A 17,133-nucleotide genomic window follows, 5' to 3' on the forward strand; every position below is an offset into this window, starting at 1 on the left:
TTTTTTTGAGGGGGAGATAATGAGTTCAGTTTTGGACATGTTAATTTAAGATGTCTGCAAGACATCTTATTCATTTTGAAATGTCCAATAATCATTTGAAGATACAATAATGGAAGTCAGTAGGAAGGTTAGGGTTGGATAAATAAATCTGCAAATCATCTGTATTGAAATGATGCATGGGACCTGATAAGTCATCAAGTTATGTAACATAGAGGCAAAAGAGTATAAGGCCTAAGAGGGGATTCACAGTTCACAAACCCAATCTGGATGAAGATATATCAAAGGAAACCATCATTTTATTTATTTCCTTCATTTCTGGCATAGTTCCTCTCCTATAGTGGGTAATTAATAAATGTTTTTAGATTGACTTAATTGATTTCTACAGTCTTTTAAATTCTTAAATTAAAACTAAATACAGGGGGCAGCTAGGTGGTTGAGTGGATAGAGCACTGATCCTGGATTCAGAAGGACCTGAGTTCAACTCCAGATTCAGACAGTTGACACTCATTAGCTGTGTGACCCTGGGCAAATCACTTAGCCCTCATTGCCCCACCAAAAAAAAAAATAATAACCACAACAAAAAACTCCAACTAAATAGAAAATAATGCTTTATGAGTGATTATACCTTAAGGAATTCATTATTTTATTAGTTTGGATACTCTAAACACCAGTAAAGAATATAGAGGAGTAACATAGTCTTGTCTAATTATATTTATATGTCTTTCAATGACTTCTCTCTACAGGATGCCCCCCCCCCCCGAAACATAATGAGGAGATTCTTCTTGATTTCTTAACATTTTATCTACACATCTGCAACATTTGAGCCACCATGATGCTATAATTTCCTTTTCTGCTTATACTTGTGGCTGTTGATATATTATATATCATTTCTCCTTTGCAAGTCACTGATAGTAATATGTTTCAGCCTATGTATGTCTATCTATGCTTGTTCCATTACCTTTTGGAAATGAACAAAATATGCTAGTTCACAAATCACACTTTAGGTGATGGATTAGAATTAAAGAATTATGCCTTTTGGGAAACACATATTTTCCAGCCCAGGAATTGGTTTTTTTTTGCTATTTCTTCAAATTCTAATGTCCTTGACCTGCTATGATACAGCATAGAAGCTAAAAGTCATGCATGCCTTTGTATATTTAATATAATGACTTTCAAATTTTTAGTGGACCAAATTTTATATTGTTTATTTATAACAAAACAATAATTACTGATTTACATATTTTTTTATACAAATGTTCTCACTTGGTCTGTATAACAGGCCTATGGTCCTATGACCTAGGTAACAGTAATAATAGTAATAGCTAACATTTATATAGCACTTACTATGTGCCAAGTGCTTTACAAATATTATCTAATTTTTCCTCACAACAACCTTGGGTGGTAGGTGTTATTATACCCATTTTGTAGATGAGGAAACTGAAGCAGACATAGGTTAAATGACTTGCAAAGATTCAACTAGTAAATATCTGAGGGCAGATTTGAAATCAACTCTTCCTAACTCCTGGCCCAGTGATCTATCTATTGTTCCAACTCGGCACCCTAATATTAAAAGCCTGAGTGGGGCAGCTAGGTGGCACAGTGGATAGAGCACCGGTCCTGGATTCAGGAGGACATGAGTTCAAATCCGACCTCAGTCACTTGACACACTTACTAGCAGTGTGATCCTGAGCAAGTCACTTAACTCCCAATTGCTTCACCAAAAAAAAAAAAAAAAAAGCCTAACTATTCAAATGAGAAACCTATATCTCTGAGGAGTAAAGTGATTTGCTGAGAGTCACACAACTGATAAACATCACAATCAGGATTTGAATCCATATCTTATTGTCTTCAAGTCCAGTGTTCAGTTCCTTGTTCCGTATGGCCTAATGATAGCTAAGCAGGTATAATCTGTTGTAGTTAATGTGCTTTACTAGACTATCCTTTGCAAAATGTGACAGGCAGTATCTTCCATGTGAAAATCAGCTTAATTGAGTACAGAAAGACTCGTTATTAGTAGGTTGCCACTCAAATGATGAATTATTTGTTTTAATCCATCAAACTACTAAAGTTACAAATTTCCTTTAGTCTTATACACCCCTTTCATTTATTTTGCAGTGATGGTAAGTTCAAGGAAATGGAAGAAAAAGTGAATTACTACATTCATACTGTCTACCAATGTCAGACTGTTGCTTCTGTAAATGTACAATCTTTATCTAACAATTAGATAATTCAGTTACTATGGGAAGACCTGAACCATATTTATAAGTTTTTCTTGCTAAAAATGAAACCAGGAGATGCAAAAATAACAACTAAATAGAAGGATGACTCAGAATTTTTACAAAGTTACATAAAGGAGTTGGCAGGCTTTGTTTTATTATGTGTCTAAAGATTAACAAAACAAACATTCTATCAGATACTTGGTTATTCTACCCTGCATTGTTCAGGTTAGACATAATCAGAAAAGTCACTAGTAAGAGAAATGTTTCTTAGGCACCAAAAATTAGGAGTCCCTTGAGCTTATTGAGTAGGGGGATCACATGGTCAGATCATCATATTTTAAGGGAAATCATTATGATAGTTGCGCGGAAGATGACTTGACATAGGGATAATTTTAATGGAGGGAAAACAATTCTGAGGTCAATGCAATAGTTCTGAAAAGAAGTGATGAGAACCTGAACTAAGGTAGCAGATATGAGCATGGTGGAAAGGAGACAGATGTGGAAAGTGTTGTGGATGTAAAAATGGCTAGATTTGACAACTGATTCGATATGAAGAGAGAGAAAGGTGTCAAGAATAGCTTCCAAGTTGCAAACTTGTGAGATCAGAAAAACAGTGGTGCACCTGACAGAAATAAAGAAGTCTTGAGAATACATATAAAGTCTTCTGTTTTGGTCATGTTTTATTTGAGGTATCTCTGGGCTATCTGGTTGAAATTTCTTATAGTGGTAACTAGGAAGCACAATGGATAGGGTGCACTAGGTCTGGAATAATGGAGACCTGAGTTGAAATCCAGCAGTAGATATTTATCTGTGTGACCCTGGGCAAATCACTTAACCTCTGCCTCAGTTTCTTCAACTCTAAAATGAGAATAATAACCAAATCTACTTCATCTCAAATGAGATAATATTGATAAAATGCTTAGCAAAGTGCCTGGTACTTACACACACACACATATGTATGTATGTATGTATGTATGTATGTATGTATGTATGTATGTATGTATGTATGTATGTATATATATATATATATATATATACATCTTTATTCACTCACACTCAATTTTTGATGAGATTAGACCTCAGGGGAGAAAGGGTTGGGTACAGAGCTATGAGTTATTTTCTTGAGGTTAATAATTAACCTAACTGATCAAACGAGAAAGTGTAAACACAGAAGAGGGCTAGGTTAATCATGAAGATGAGTTCTCACATTTATTTGGTGATTTTAATATTCACACAAGTAAAATTTTCTTTGATGTAGTGTGTGTTTTTTTAAAATTTTGGATGATAGAGTATCACTTTGAGAACAGAGTCAGAGAAAGTGGAAGCATAGGAAACAATGGTAATAGAGTAACATTAGGGGAACAGAGAAGTCAATGTTTGTTGGGAGAAGGAAAATAGATGAATTATTCAGGATATTTTAAGGCTTTTATTTGACTTCCAGATGTGTTTGGGCAGTTCTGTTCATTCATTACATCCAGATCCCCCAAAATAAATAAATAAAAGGACATATGCCATAAGATAAGCCAATGTAAGGGATCTGAAGTCACAAAAGAAGAAAGTTGTTCATTTTGTATCGGTCCATTTGAAATTATATTTAGATATTATGATAAATTGCATTGGACTTACATTTCAGCAATCTAAAATTGATAAAATGTAGACCACACATTTTTGAACATTTTTAAAAAAGGGCTTCTTACTTGGCATTTGGTCAGAGAAACATATTACATTTAGTTGTGTAAATTATGTCTAACATATATATGTGGTTGTATCCCCAAGACAGATTTTTTCATTACATCTGAATGTTTGGTATTAACAGTGAAGTAACAATCATTGCTTCACTCTATTAATTATGGTTATGTTTGCACCATACCAAAACATATGGGTGGTAAATCTAAAGCATAATAAAGTTGATGCTTAGCATATATTTACTTTGATTCTTTTAAAGGTCTATGATTTTATCAGTGTATATACTCCACCCCCTGACACAGATGGTAACCCCTCAAACTAGAGTAAACAGTTGTTCTGGCCAAGAAAATACATAATTTCACAACCAACTTCTAGCTTCTCTTAAATTTAGCTATGCTAGTTCTTAAATGAGAAACACATGCTGTTTTCAGGTTCATAATCCAAGTCACTCAAACTTGGTGACACCTGCTACAGTTTGTATTTCCATGATAAAGATTTTGTGAATTCTGTATTACATACAAGACATGATGGATAATTGGGGTGTCTTCAGCAATGAGGAAATATATCTAGCACATTTCCATCATTAAAGACAAAACATCATCCCACAAGCACCACTCCCATTGATGGAGTAATATTCCAAATTCTGTACATATTCCTAACTTTTGCCCACTGTATGTGGGACTCCCTTCTTCAGTCTTGAATTTGGTCACCTGAGTAATTCTTACTTGAGCCCACAGGCCATCCGCTTTACTAGCACTCTGAAAAAAAAGACAAACAAAACAAAACAAACCAGTATCATTCATTTGGATTCTGATAATTGGCCTACTCCCCCACAGCTATTTTGGAATCAAATACTTTTTATAAAGAGCTAGAATTAGACAGAAATATGACTTTAGTGGAGTCCAGCTCTTTATGAGGTCAACTATCTAGAATCCTATCTAACATTTGGCTGTGTGAAAATATGCAGATGTTTGAACCAGAAAATACAATTTACATGGAATATTCTAAAAGTTGAACAGATTTTTTCATTATGTTTGAGTTATGAAGAAATAATCTTTCAAAAGGGGTGTTAAAGAAACAACTAAGAGGCATAGTTAAAGCATTTGAGTGAACTAATTGTCTATTTCTTTGATCATTGATAACACCAAACTTCTAAAGTGTGACTAATGACATTTTACCATATTTTTTCCTTTTATTTAGAATTAGATTTTTTCCCCAAATTACAGGTAAAAATTATTTTTCCCATGGATTTTTTTTGGGGAGGCAATTGGGGTTAAGTGACTTTCCCAGGGTCACACACCTAGTAAGTGTTAAGTGTCTGAAGCCAGGTTTGAACTTAGGTGCTCCTGAATCCAGGGCTGGTGCTCTATCCAGTGAACCGTCTAGCTGCACCTAACATTGATTTTTAAAACTGTGCTTTCCAAATTCTCTTCCTCTGACCCTACAACCTTCTTAAGAACGCAAGCAATTCAATATGAATCCTACATGTGTAGTCAAGCAAAACATTTCCACATTAGTCAGGTTATGAAAGAAAACAGACAAAAAAAACCTTAAGAAAAATGAAAAAATGCGTTTCAATATGTGTTCAGAGAACATCACTTCTTTTTCTGGAGAGGGAATGCATTTTTCGTAAGTCCTTCAGAGTTTTCTAAGATCATTGCATTTCTGAAAAAAGCTGTCATTTATAGATGATCATCTTACAATATTGCTGTTACTTTGTATACAGTACATTTCACTTTGCATCAGCTCATGTAAGTCTTTCCAGGTTTTTTTCTGATAGTATCCTGCTCATCATTTCATATAGCACAATAGTGTTCCATCATAATCTCATCCCATGATTTTTTCAACCATTCTCCCATTGATGGGCATCTCTTTAATTCTGAAATAAACATTTTGTTTTTTATCTCTTTTTGGATACCAACCAAGTATTGGTTATTACTAGGTCAAAGGATTTCATAGCCCTTTGATCATAGTTCCAAATTGCTCTACAGAATGTTTGAATCTGTTTACAACTTCACTAAGAGTGCATTAATGGGGGCAGCTAGGTGATGCAGTGGATAAAACACCAGCCCTGTATTCAGGAGGACCTGAATTCAAATCCGGCTTCAGACACTTGAAACGTACTAGCTTTGTGACCCTGGGCAAATCACTTAATCCTCATTGCCTTGAAAAAAAAAAGGAGAGAATTAATGTCTCATTTTTCCAATATCCCCTACAACATTATTTATTTTCCTCTGCTGTCCTGTTATCCAATCCAATAGCTTTGAGGTAGTTGCCCAGAATTATTTTGACCTGCATCTCCCCAATCAATAGTGAGTTAGAGCATTATTTTTTCATATGGCTATAGGTAGCTTTGATTATTTCATTTGAAAACTTTATATTTTTTGATCATCTATCAACTGAGGAATGGCTCTTACTTTACCAAATTTGACTTAGTTCTCTATGTGTTTGAGAAAGGAGGCCTGTTAGACAAACTTGCTTCAATTGTTTTTAACAGTTACTATTGCTAACTGTGTTACCCTCCATCCTATTCTCTCCACATGACATTTACTCTATTTTCTATCTTCTTTCACCGTGATGTCTAGGTTCTTTTTTTTGATCATGGCTTTCAGGTAGTACAATCACTTTCAATTTATCTCTCCTGGATCTATGTTCCAAGTAAGTTGCTTTTCCAAGCAGATATTTCACTTTACCTTGTTTTATTTAATTCTTTTGTTTTTGCTTTATTATTTCTTGATTTCTCATAAAGTCATTAGCTTCCATTTCCTCAGTTCTAATTTTTAGGGAATTATTTTCCTCAGAGAGGAACTTTACCTCATTTTCCATTTAGCAAATTTGGCTTTTCTAGGCATTCTTTTTCTTATTAGCTTTGTGTACCTCTTTTACCATTTGGCCCAGTCTGTTCTTAAAGTTATTTTCTTCAGTACTTTTGTTTGTTTGTTTCTGCTTTACCATGATTTTTTAAAGTTGTTATTTTCTTCAGTATTTTTTTGTTTCTCCTTTACCATGATTTTCTTGTATCACTCTCATTTCTCTTTCCATTTTTTCTTCTACCTCTCTTTATTTTCAAAGCAATTTTTGAGTCCTTCTATGGCCTGAGACCAATACATATTTTTCTCGGAAGCTTTGTATGTAGGAGCTTTGACTTTGTTATCTTCTTCTGAGGGTATATTTTGATCCTCCTTGTCACCATAGAAACTTTCTAGGTCAGTATTTTTTCTGTTTGCTCATGCTCCCAGCCTATTTCTTGACTTTTAACTCTTTGTTAAAGTGGGGCACTGCTTCTATGGTGGAGGGTACACTGTTCCAAACTTCAGGGGGTTTGAGCAGCTGTTCTCTGAAATACGTCTAGGAATGTGTAAGTCCTTAATTCTTCCAAGGTGTTACGATTTAAGGAAGGGGCAGCTGGGTGGCACAGTACATAGAGCACTGGCCCTGGATTCAGGAGGACCTGAGTTCAAATCCAGTCTCAGACACTTGATACTTACTAGCTGTGTGATCCTGGGCAAGTCACTTAACTCCAATTGCCTCGCACAAAAAAAAAAAAATTAAGGAGAAGTATGTTTACTACTCTCCTGGCCTGTGTTCTGGTCTGCAAGCAACCACAGGCCTGCTTTTCTGCCCTGGAACTATGGCTACAAGTTCTTTTGTGCTTATGCTCCTCCCCTGCTTGGGATTGCCACCCAAGACTGTGACCTGGATCTGATTATGGGCAAAACAACAGAGTCTTGCCTCAATTCTGGCAAAGAGACCCCTGTAATCTCTTTATGGCCAACTGTCTGATCCCCTTACTGTCTGTGGGCTGAGTTCGGCCACTGATTCAGAGCTGTCTGAGGCCTGCTCATGTTTTGTTGGGGCTGGGTCTGCCCTAGGGTTGAATCTGTGCTGGTACAGACTGTGCTGGGCTGCATGACACCCTCAATCCTGTACTATAGACCTTTCTTGTCAACCTTCTAAGTTGTCTTTGTCAAGAAAATTATTTCACCCTGTCTTCTTGTTGGTTCTGCTGCTCCGGGAATCATCTTATGGCATTATTTGAAGGTATTTGGAGGGGTTTTGAGGGTTGCTCAGGTAAGTCACTGCCTTTCCTCAGCCATATTGGCTCTGCCCCCTGCCATATTTTCTTATAAGCTTTTTATATTGAGCTAGAGCCTAGGATGGTTAGGGAAGAGAAAAACGGGGTAAATGGATCTTAGCAATTTGGATTATTGGCAAAGTGACTTTGAAAGATGAGTTTCCGTAACTTAGTTATGCTAGTAGTTGAATAATAGACACATGGTTTATTTCTGGGCCCATATCCCAAGTCATTCGTGCTTGTTAGAAATAGTTTTTGATGATACTGTCTCACATCCATGCCATTGGATGAATCATTGCAGTGCCAGTTTCATGGAACAATGAAGGAGCAGAACTAGCATACTTCTGTCATAAAAGACAAAACATTGTTTTACCAGTCTTTACCATTCCTTTTTGCAGGTTGCTATTAAAAATTCTATGTTGAAGTTTTCATCTGATAGCAAAGACTTTCAGTCCAGGCCTAGCACTTTTATGTTTGTGTAGGACCAAAAGGATTTAATAACTCTGTTCATCTCTATCAGTTGAAATGCCCATTCTCTAGAAAGGATAAAGTTATTAGCATTTTATTATGTTTTATATACATGATTTGCTTTGAGTCTAATGAGATCACTACAACAGATATTTTTATCTATATTATAGATGAAGCAAATGAAATAGTTAAGTTAAATGATTTGTCTGGTGTCTAACTACCAATAAGTGTGAGATTTATGATTCAAAAACAGGTCTCCTTTACTCCAGGTTCTGCATTCTACCCATAACACTGTAAGGCTTCATTTAAAGTTGAGAAAAAACCTCTGCAGAAGCTTCTCTGTACAAATAAATTGTTCTTTTCTTGTTGTACATTTGTACCTTGCTAGAAAGCCTACTGTCCTGATATGCTTAATGGCCTACAGAAGAAGCTTTTGGGGTATATCCTATGTAGCTAAATATTTGGCCACTGGAGGACAGCAGCTGAAAAGTTAGAAGAAACTTATATTATGTATACTGCTGTATTAGCAGTTCAAAAAAAAAAAACAACAACAACCTAGGTGTTTGACTTACAGTTAGATTTCCTTAACATCTAGGGAAATCTTACTTTGTAAGGCCTGCCTAAGGCATAATGGCCTCACTAGCCTATTTACTCAGAATGACAGCTCAGTGATTTACACTGACCATAAATGATTATTGGTTCTGCACCAACTGGTAATCAGCCAGTTGTTGGTACTAGAATTTTTATGTCACCCAAAATCCTCAAAGAAATGTTGGCACCAAAGAGAATCACATTGAAGACTCTTAACTTGGGGAAAGTCAGAGTAAATTTTCTTCAAAAGGCATTAGGGAAGGGCAGCTAGGTGGCACAGTGGATAAAGCTCCTGCCCTGGATTTATGGGGACCTGAGTTCAAATCCGGCCTCAGACAATTGACACTTACTAGCTGTGTGACCCTGGGCAAGTCACTTAACCCGTATTGGCCCACAAAAAAAAACAAAAAACAAAAACAAAAATGAAATACATCAAAAGGCATTAGGGAAAAAGGCTTAAAATAAATGTATGAAAGGCAAACAATTTAAAACAATCAGAGGCACCATTGTTGAATGCCAGTGCATAGAAATGACAATTATGCTTTTTAAACCAGGATGTAATGAAAGTTTAGAATGTCTTTTAATTTGTACTCACAAGAATCTTGCATCTCATTTTGTTCAGCACAAATTAAAAACTACAGTATCCAAAAACTGAACATCTATTCTTAGGGATAGCCTAAGGATATAGGAGATTATTTTGAGTTCTATTATTTTTTTAAATTATTTACTTTACAGTAACTAACAAACATGAATATGTTTATATAGGATAGATAGAAAGAGAGGGCTGCATATTAAAATATGAAACATACATTTAAGTATCCATTTTATTTAACAAAGTAGGTCCACAATTGGCCTTCTTTTCAATGTCCCTTTTTTAACTATTTCTACTCTCTTCTGTGTATTTTCGAATGCTTCATTGATTCTGTTTTCTTTTTTTTCCCACATTATCACTCCCTGAAGTGGACAGCTCAAACCTGGAGATTAGTTTCATGTTGCACACTTTCCTGGTCTTGGGAAGTGCTAAATTATAAAACTGTTTGGCTTTATTGGCCTTTGGGTTAAATGCAAAGGAGTTATAATTTCATCAGTAGTTTTCCTCCAACAAAGCATACCATATCTATTTTGATTTAGTAGATAAATCCTAGGAGATTGCTTGGGGCACTGAGAATTTAATGAATTGTCCAGGATTATATAGCTAATAAGTGTCAAATCAAGTTTGAACCTAGGTTATTTTTAATCTAAGACAAATATCTTTTTCACCTTGTAAAAATACATGTTAAATAAAATAACCATATAGCAAGTGGTAAGTTTTGGGGCAAGGAATAATAAATAAATGAATAATATGTTGCATTTTTCAAAAGTACTATTTTAAATGGATTAATCTATATGATGTATTTTAAAACTTTATTTTTTTTAATTAACAAAAACATTTTTTCTCTATCTCCCATGCCCCAGTGTGCTAGTGGAAAAAGGAAAAGAAAAACATATATGTACTATCACAGCAAAAGAAATTCTCTCATTGACCATGTTTTTAAAATGTCTCATTTTCACTCTTGAATTCATCATCTCTGTATCAAGAGATACATATCATGCTTCATTATTTGTTTTCTGGAGACACAAATACATATTGATATCTCAGTATGAAAACTAATTGTGTAGCACATCAGGTCTTCTCAAATCCACTGCCAATGCCAATTAAAATAATGAATTTATTTCAAACAGCAATGTCTGCCATATAACTTTTATAGGTTGCTACATCAGTGGTGATGAGAACACTGATGCTCAGAAAGAATCCCTAAAGATCACAGATCACAAAGCCAAAGCTGAATGAAAGAAAAGCTTTTTTTTTCTTTTTAGAATAAAGAAAAAACCTGGAAAACATCCCAGATTATGCATCTGCCCCTCTAATTTAGACCTCAAAGTAGAAAGCTTTGGGGAAGAATGGCTTAGAGTATTTATAGTGAGGAGCCCATTATTTTTCTTCCTGGAAAACATCTGTGTATAGTTCTGCCCAGCCTACCTTGGATGAAGGCCTGGAGGCATCATCTAAGGATCTCAAAACAGTAAATGGGGCTCTTCTTGTGTATCAAGGGAGCTATAGTATAACTATATTTCCACATTGAAAAAGTAAAGATCCTAGTCAATTAAAAGAGGAAAATTCAGATAAAGGACTTTTGATGCTCATAGATATTTGCCCATTGTTTTGTCAGATTCTAGAGAAGATCCTAAAGTGTATAGTTCCATGAAAGAGAAATATAAATGAAATTCTGAGAAAGCAATGTTCTTTCAAGTGATTTCCATATATCTTCATTTAAAATGTTTTATCTATTTATTCCAATTCCATTATGCCAGTTGTTCCATGCCATTATTCAATACCATTGTATATAGGGCACTGAACAGGTACAAGAAAAGTATACAAGAAAATGAGAGGAAGTCTGGTGAAGTCAAAATTATATTGGCATAGGAGTCAGTAGAACTTTCTTCTACACCTCATTCTATGACTATCTAGTGATAAGCAAGTTCCTTCCTCTCATTGAATATCAGTTTCAACATATGAAATATTTGGGGCCTACAGTAAGCTCCCTTCCAACTCTAGTTATGTATGACCTCAGAGGGTTTCAATCTAATGGGAGGAATAGGAGAGGAGCTTTGGCTTGGATTTAAAATTATCTTTTGTGATGGAGAGATTTTCATTGCAAAAAGAGTTGTCACAAGATTTTATTTCTATGAGGCACTTGCAGGCATATGCTCTGGAAAGTTGATGTACTGAGGCCAAAATTACAGTTAAGTTATTTTCCTGGCTAATAGTCCCTATCCCTGCCTGGCAGACTGGACTTTCTCTGTGTGAGCTGGTGGCTTCTTCCTGAAGGTGATGAAGCTTTGATCAAGCCCCAGCACACAACAGGATTTGGGGATTGGCCAAGTCTGAAAAGATGCCCAGCACAGTGCCATCTCCCCTGTAGGAGCTTAATGAAGTTTAATTAATTGAAATTGATATTAATTTAAATGGAACAGAAAAGGTGGGAGAGGAGTTTATTCTGCCATGATATGAGTGAATGGAGTTTGCACTTTTGCTTGAATCTCCATTGAATTTTATTTTATGGCATTCTAACATGGTAGAGGTTGGCTGGCAGGCCATCCTATCTGCTTTCTTTTCTAAAATTTCTTTTTTCTGACTTTGATGATATTTAATTGTGTAACTGACATCAATCAATCAATCAATAAACACTTATTCAGTACCTACTATTTGCCAGGCACTGTGCTAAGATAGTAAGATTCTTGAGGTTGGGTATTTGCCATAGTAGCTCAGGATAATAGTTATAGTATTGTGTTTAGAATGATGAAATCCACCTCAGATCCTTATTACTTATTTGACAATGAGCAGGTAAATTCATGTCTTTCTGTTTCAATTTCGTCATTTTGAAAATGAGTGGGATGGATTTGTTGGCCTTTAAGGTTCCTTCCAACTGTAAATTTATAACCATATAATATGGCAGGGGTAAAGTCTTGTTTCATCTTTGTATCTTTGGTAGTCTCACACACATATTTGGCACAGTGAATATTTGTTTAACTGAATGCGGATATGCCTGCTCAGAACAAGTATAGATTTTATATCTATAATATTTCTTCAGAGGTGAAACTAACAGAGCAATTGATAATCTGTTTCAACTAAGAAGTTAAATGCTTAACAAAAGCAGTACACCACAGTAGAAACAGTACTGAACTTGGAGTCATGAAGACCTGGGTTTGAATATCACCTCAAATAGTTTGTAAGTAGGTGACACAAATAACCTCTGTCAATTTTAATATTCTCATCTCCAAAAATGAAGAGAGCAATGTTCAAATTATATATTCTACAGTGTTATGGTGGTGCTTATATGAGATAATGCACTGTATGTAAGTTATTTTGTAGATTTTAAGATATTATTAATTTGTCAGTTCATATGATCAAAGTATCTTTAAGTATTCCTTAGCTAGGTTTTGGGGACAATCTATACATTTTCAGATTGCAAAATTTGAGACACATGGTATCTAATAGGAGACAGAAATGGAGAAATGGTACTGCATTTCAGGTTCAATATAGCTGCTAGAGTCTATACATACAGGATAATAGATGACCATGATATTTGTATGGACCAGGAGGCTAAGTTAGTCAGTCATACATCTTCAAGTCCTAATTATCTGAAGAGATGAACTCAGGGTTCTTGTTCATTTAATATTCTGATCAATTGAAAACTCCATCATCTTTTATTATTCAGAAGGGCTGTCGAGATCATCTAATACCTCAGTCATGAACATTGATTTGCATCATTCAGCATTGTGGACGCAGAAAGAGGGTATTGGGCAAAATCAATATTGACTCTATTACAGTCCTAGGAAGGGTTTCTTTTTATTAGAAAGAGAAAAATGATGATAAATAAACTAATATCAGGGATTTTAGATTGGTATTCATGAAATATATATAGTGCATTGAGATGATTTGTTGTTTGGAGATTCAACAAACAGTATTTGGTTACATAAAAGGTGTCTTACAGCCCTAGCTTTGAGGGCTTGCATCACAGTAAAATATGTCTTTCCTTGCTATTTAGCCAATATAAAAAATGGTGGATTTTAAAATGGTTTCTTGTGGTACTTAGTAAAAGAGAAATGAAATTCTTTTCCCCAAAGTGCAAATAAAAATAAAAAATGCAATCATCCTAAATGTGGATGCATTTGCATATGTGTGTATGGGTCTGTCTGTGTGCACATTTAAAAAAAAATGAAGCAAAGATCAAAACCTTCCCCAATACTTTATCTTTGTCAGGAATAGCTGCTTGATGGTTTGTAAGAGTGAATCTAATTAAAAGTCTCTTTCATTAATAGACTGCATCAAGTTAACCTCTCAAAGGAGATAAATGCAGACCTTTTAACTACACTTCCAAACTGCATCATTTCTACATCATTTCCAGCTAAATAAATGACAAGATTTTAAAAATACCTCCCTATTGACTTTGGGTGTGGGGAGGAAAGAGGAAAGAAGTAGAAATGTCAAAGGACAAAGAGTTTTCATAAATCCTGGGCTACTTATAGATTGCCAGGCCTATTGGGATGCAGAGTATTTCAGATAAGAGGGGAATGCACTTTAATCCACTGTAACCACTATCTCTACTGTCTGACTTTTCTTCTTTTAGCCTCAGTAGCCAGAAATCTGATGATGACTATGAAGATTATGCCTCAAACAAAACATGGGTTTTAACTCCAAAAGTTCCAGAGGGAGATGTCACTTTCATCTTAAATGGCTTACTAGAGGGATATGACAACAAGCTGAGACCTGACATAGGAGGTGTGTTCCCAATGTTCTCCATTCCTTTCCTAATGATTCACCTGAAAATAGCTATAGAAAAAAGAAACAAATGCCAGAAAGATTTCAGAGCCCAAGTCATGTAATGGACCCTTCCTGGCCCCCTTTATACCAGTCATTGTAGCTCTGTCAGAAAATCTGAGGTGCTCAATAATCTAGAGCCTTGAGGAAGAAGGAACAGTGAACAGTAGCAAGAAAACATTAATGTAAATAATGGGGGAGGGAAATAACATTTTCCTGTGAGTTTGAAGTTAATGATTAGTATTTCAAGGAACACATGGCAGGGGACAAAGAAAAAAGAGAGACATATTATTAATGAAAGGCTTGGAAGTACATCTGAATGAAGAGTCAGCTAGTATTTAGATTAACTGGAAGAGTGACCAGGCTCAAATGGGAAAATGAATGTAAAACACTTTACAAATCTTAAAGCTCTTTTGAAATGTAAATTATTATCACTATTAGCCTACAATCACCAGGCATCATGTCTAGCAGTCTAGGGATTATGGCATTCCCTGACCTTTCTACTATACTGCTGTTGAGCTCAAACCTTGTGATGGTAAGGGTTTGAAAACTAAGATCTCTGGTGGGGAAGGGGGAATTCATGATTATTTACTTTTAAGTTTAACATGAATTAATAATTGAATTAATTTAGTATGTATTATTTAATTAATTTAATATGAATTATCCACACTTCCCTAAGTCTAGTCAATCATCAAAGCAATCAATTAAGCCCTGATTTGTAGGAAATACATTGAACATTTAAAAATAGGTTCCTCAAAATTGGTTAGAGCTGGCTCTAGCAAAGACTTAAAAGATCTAATTTTAAATACAAACAGAACCATGAATTAGGATATGAGGACTATCCTACATATGCTAAAGGTCAGTACCCTCTCACAAAGTGGTATGTGTTCCATATGGTAAAAGTTGCAGCTTCTACCATATCATTAAGAAATAAGAATTGTATTGGTGAGAGCTGCATGGAAATAATCATAGAATTTTTCAGGTTTATAGAATCTTGGAAGGAAATGTGATATATGGGATAAGAGTCTGTCCTTGAAGTTAGGATATTTAGGAATTCATACCATATGATATATCCTAGCTGTGAAACCTTGGACAAGGAACTTCGTCTCTCACAGGAAACACTAAGACTTAAGTTACATGCAAGTTTCCAATGGCCAGACATGAATTACTGTAGAGAATGTTGTAAACCAATGATATCATCTCAATACGAAAAAGAAAAAAAAAAGTTTTAGTAAACGTTTAGTTTAATTCTTGTTGATTTACAAATGAAGAGAATAAAAAAGGCAGAGGTCTAGGAAAATAAATAGTAGAGCTGGATGAAAACAATCCTTCATCAACTCATTTAACTATTGCATTATAATCTACTCTATACTTCTAACTCTGTTTTAATCATATGAAGTGGTTATTAAACTCTAATTCCCATGGAAGATATGTTGAGCAAATTTCTTTTTGATGTTCAGTGTAGAATGGGCAGTACATCATAGCTAAAGAAGAATGAAGGAAATTCAGCAAAGAAAGATGTTTCCCAAGTTGGGAATTTTGTACATATATAATTTTCAGAAGAAAAATCAAATGTATGTGCAATATTAGGAAGTTTCAAAGGAGATGTTTTGGTGAAAGTTGTTTATCTAAATATTTATCTTATTCATTGGATTCAAGTTAAAGATATATTCCTATCATCTTAGATGAAAATGATTCAATCAATAAGCTAAAGCCAAGCCATATAAAATTAATATTTGTGACTTTTACTTTATCAACACATTTTGTTTTTGTTTCCTTCCCAGTAAAACCAACGTTAATTCACACTGACATGTATGTGAATAGCATTGGACCAGTGAATGCTATTAACATGGTGAGTTCCAAATATTTGGGCTATGTTTTGAAGTCATTAACATACTAACAAATATGTTTGTTTATTTGGTTTTTTATTTTTTGTGGGGCAATGAGTGTTACATGACTTGCCCAGGGTTACACAGCTAGTAAGTGTCAAGTGTCTGAGGCCAGATTTGAAATCAGGTACTCCTGAATCCAGGGCCAGTGCTTCATCCACTTTGTCACCTAGAAGTGACTCTTATTTTCAAGATACTGTACTGGGTACTCCAAAGGAAATTTCATTTTTGACTGAGTATTAGGCTACTTTTGAAAATGAGGAAAAATACTTAGTTTCAAATTGGAAGTTTTCTTAGTAAACGCTGTAGATGGATTAGCAACAGTAAGATATAATAAGTATAATGAGTGTACTGGATTTCCTAAAATATAACTGATTATATATTTTTATAAAGCTATAGGAGAAAACATAATAGCCAATGTGCCTCATTGTCTATTACTTATATGAGAAATATTTGGTTCCAGACAATACAATATAATGCCTTAAATTATACCATTGAGAGAGACAACCAGTAATTAGTTGATGAAGGATTATAGAAGATAAGTTTGATTCTCATTTTTTTGTACATGTATAACAAAACAAAATAAGTGATGGTTTACCTCTTATATTTTAAATTCTCCTCAATAAATGTTTTCCAGTCATTTATATCATTTGATATTTAAATAAAGTTATATACGCTACAAAATAAACAAAGATGGATTTCATGAATATGACAAAAGGTTTGCTCTTTCATGCCCTTTCCATTCCAGCCAAATTGGCCTACTTACTGTTCCTCATTATATAGTACACTGTATATGGATATATGTTGCTCCTTTATCTGTGCCCAAGGTCTCATAGTTAGCTA

General features: G+C 34.8%; 1 protein-coding gene across 2 annotated transcripts in view; it reads left to right on the forward strand.

The window, feature by feature from the left end:
• The first annotated feature begins 14,210 nt into the window (after window positions 1-14,210).
• GABRG2 (gamma-aminobutyric acid type A receptor subunit gamma2) overlaps window positions 14,211-17,133 on the forward strand; it is a 125,297-nt gene continuing 122,374 nt past the window's right edge. For both annotated transcript variants that reach the window (XM_043985706.1, XM_043985708.1), the window contains exons 1-2: window positions 14,211-14,362; window positions 16,186-16,253. In XM_043985706.1, coding sequence (XP_043841641.1) covers window positions 16,212-16,253 — 42 coding nt within the window. In that variant the 5' untranslated portion in view covers window positions 14,211-14,362; window positions 16,186-16,211. The remainder of the gene's footprint in view (window positions 14,363-16,185; window positions 16,254-17,133) is intronic.

Source organism: Dromiciops gliroides, chromosome 2, assembly GCF_019393635.1.
Source record: "Dromiciops gliroides isolate mDroGli1 chromosome 2, mDroGli1.pri, whole genome shotgun sequence".
NCBI lineage: Eukaryota > Metazoa > Chordata > Mammalia > Microbiotheria > Microbiotheriidae > Dromiciops > Dromiciops gliroides.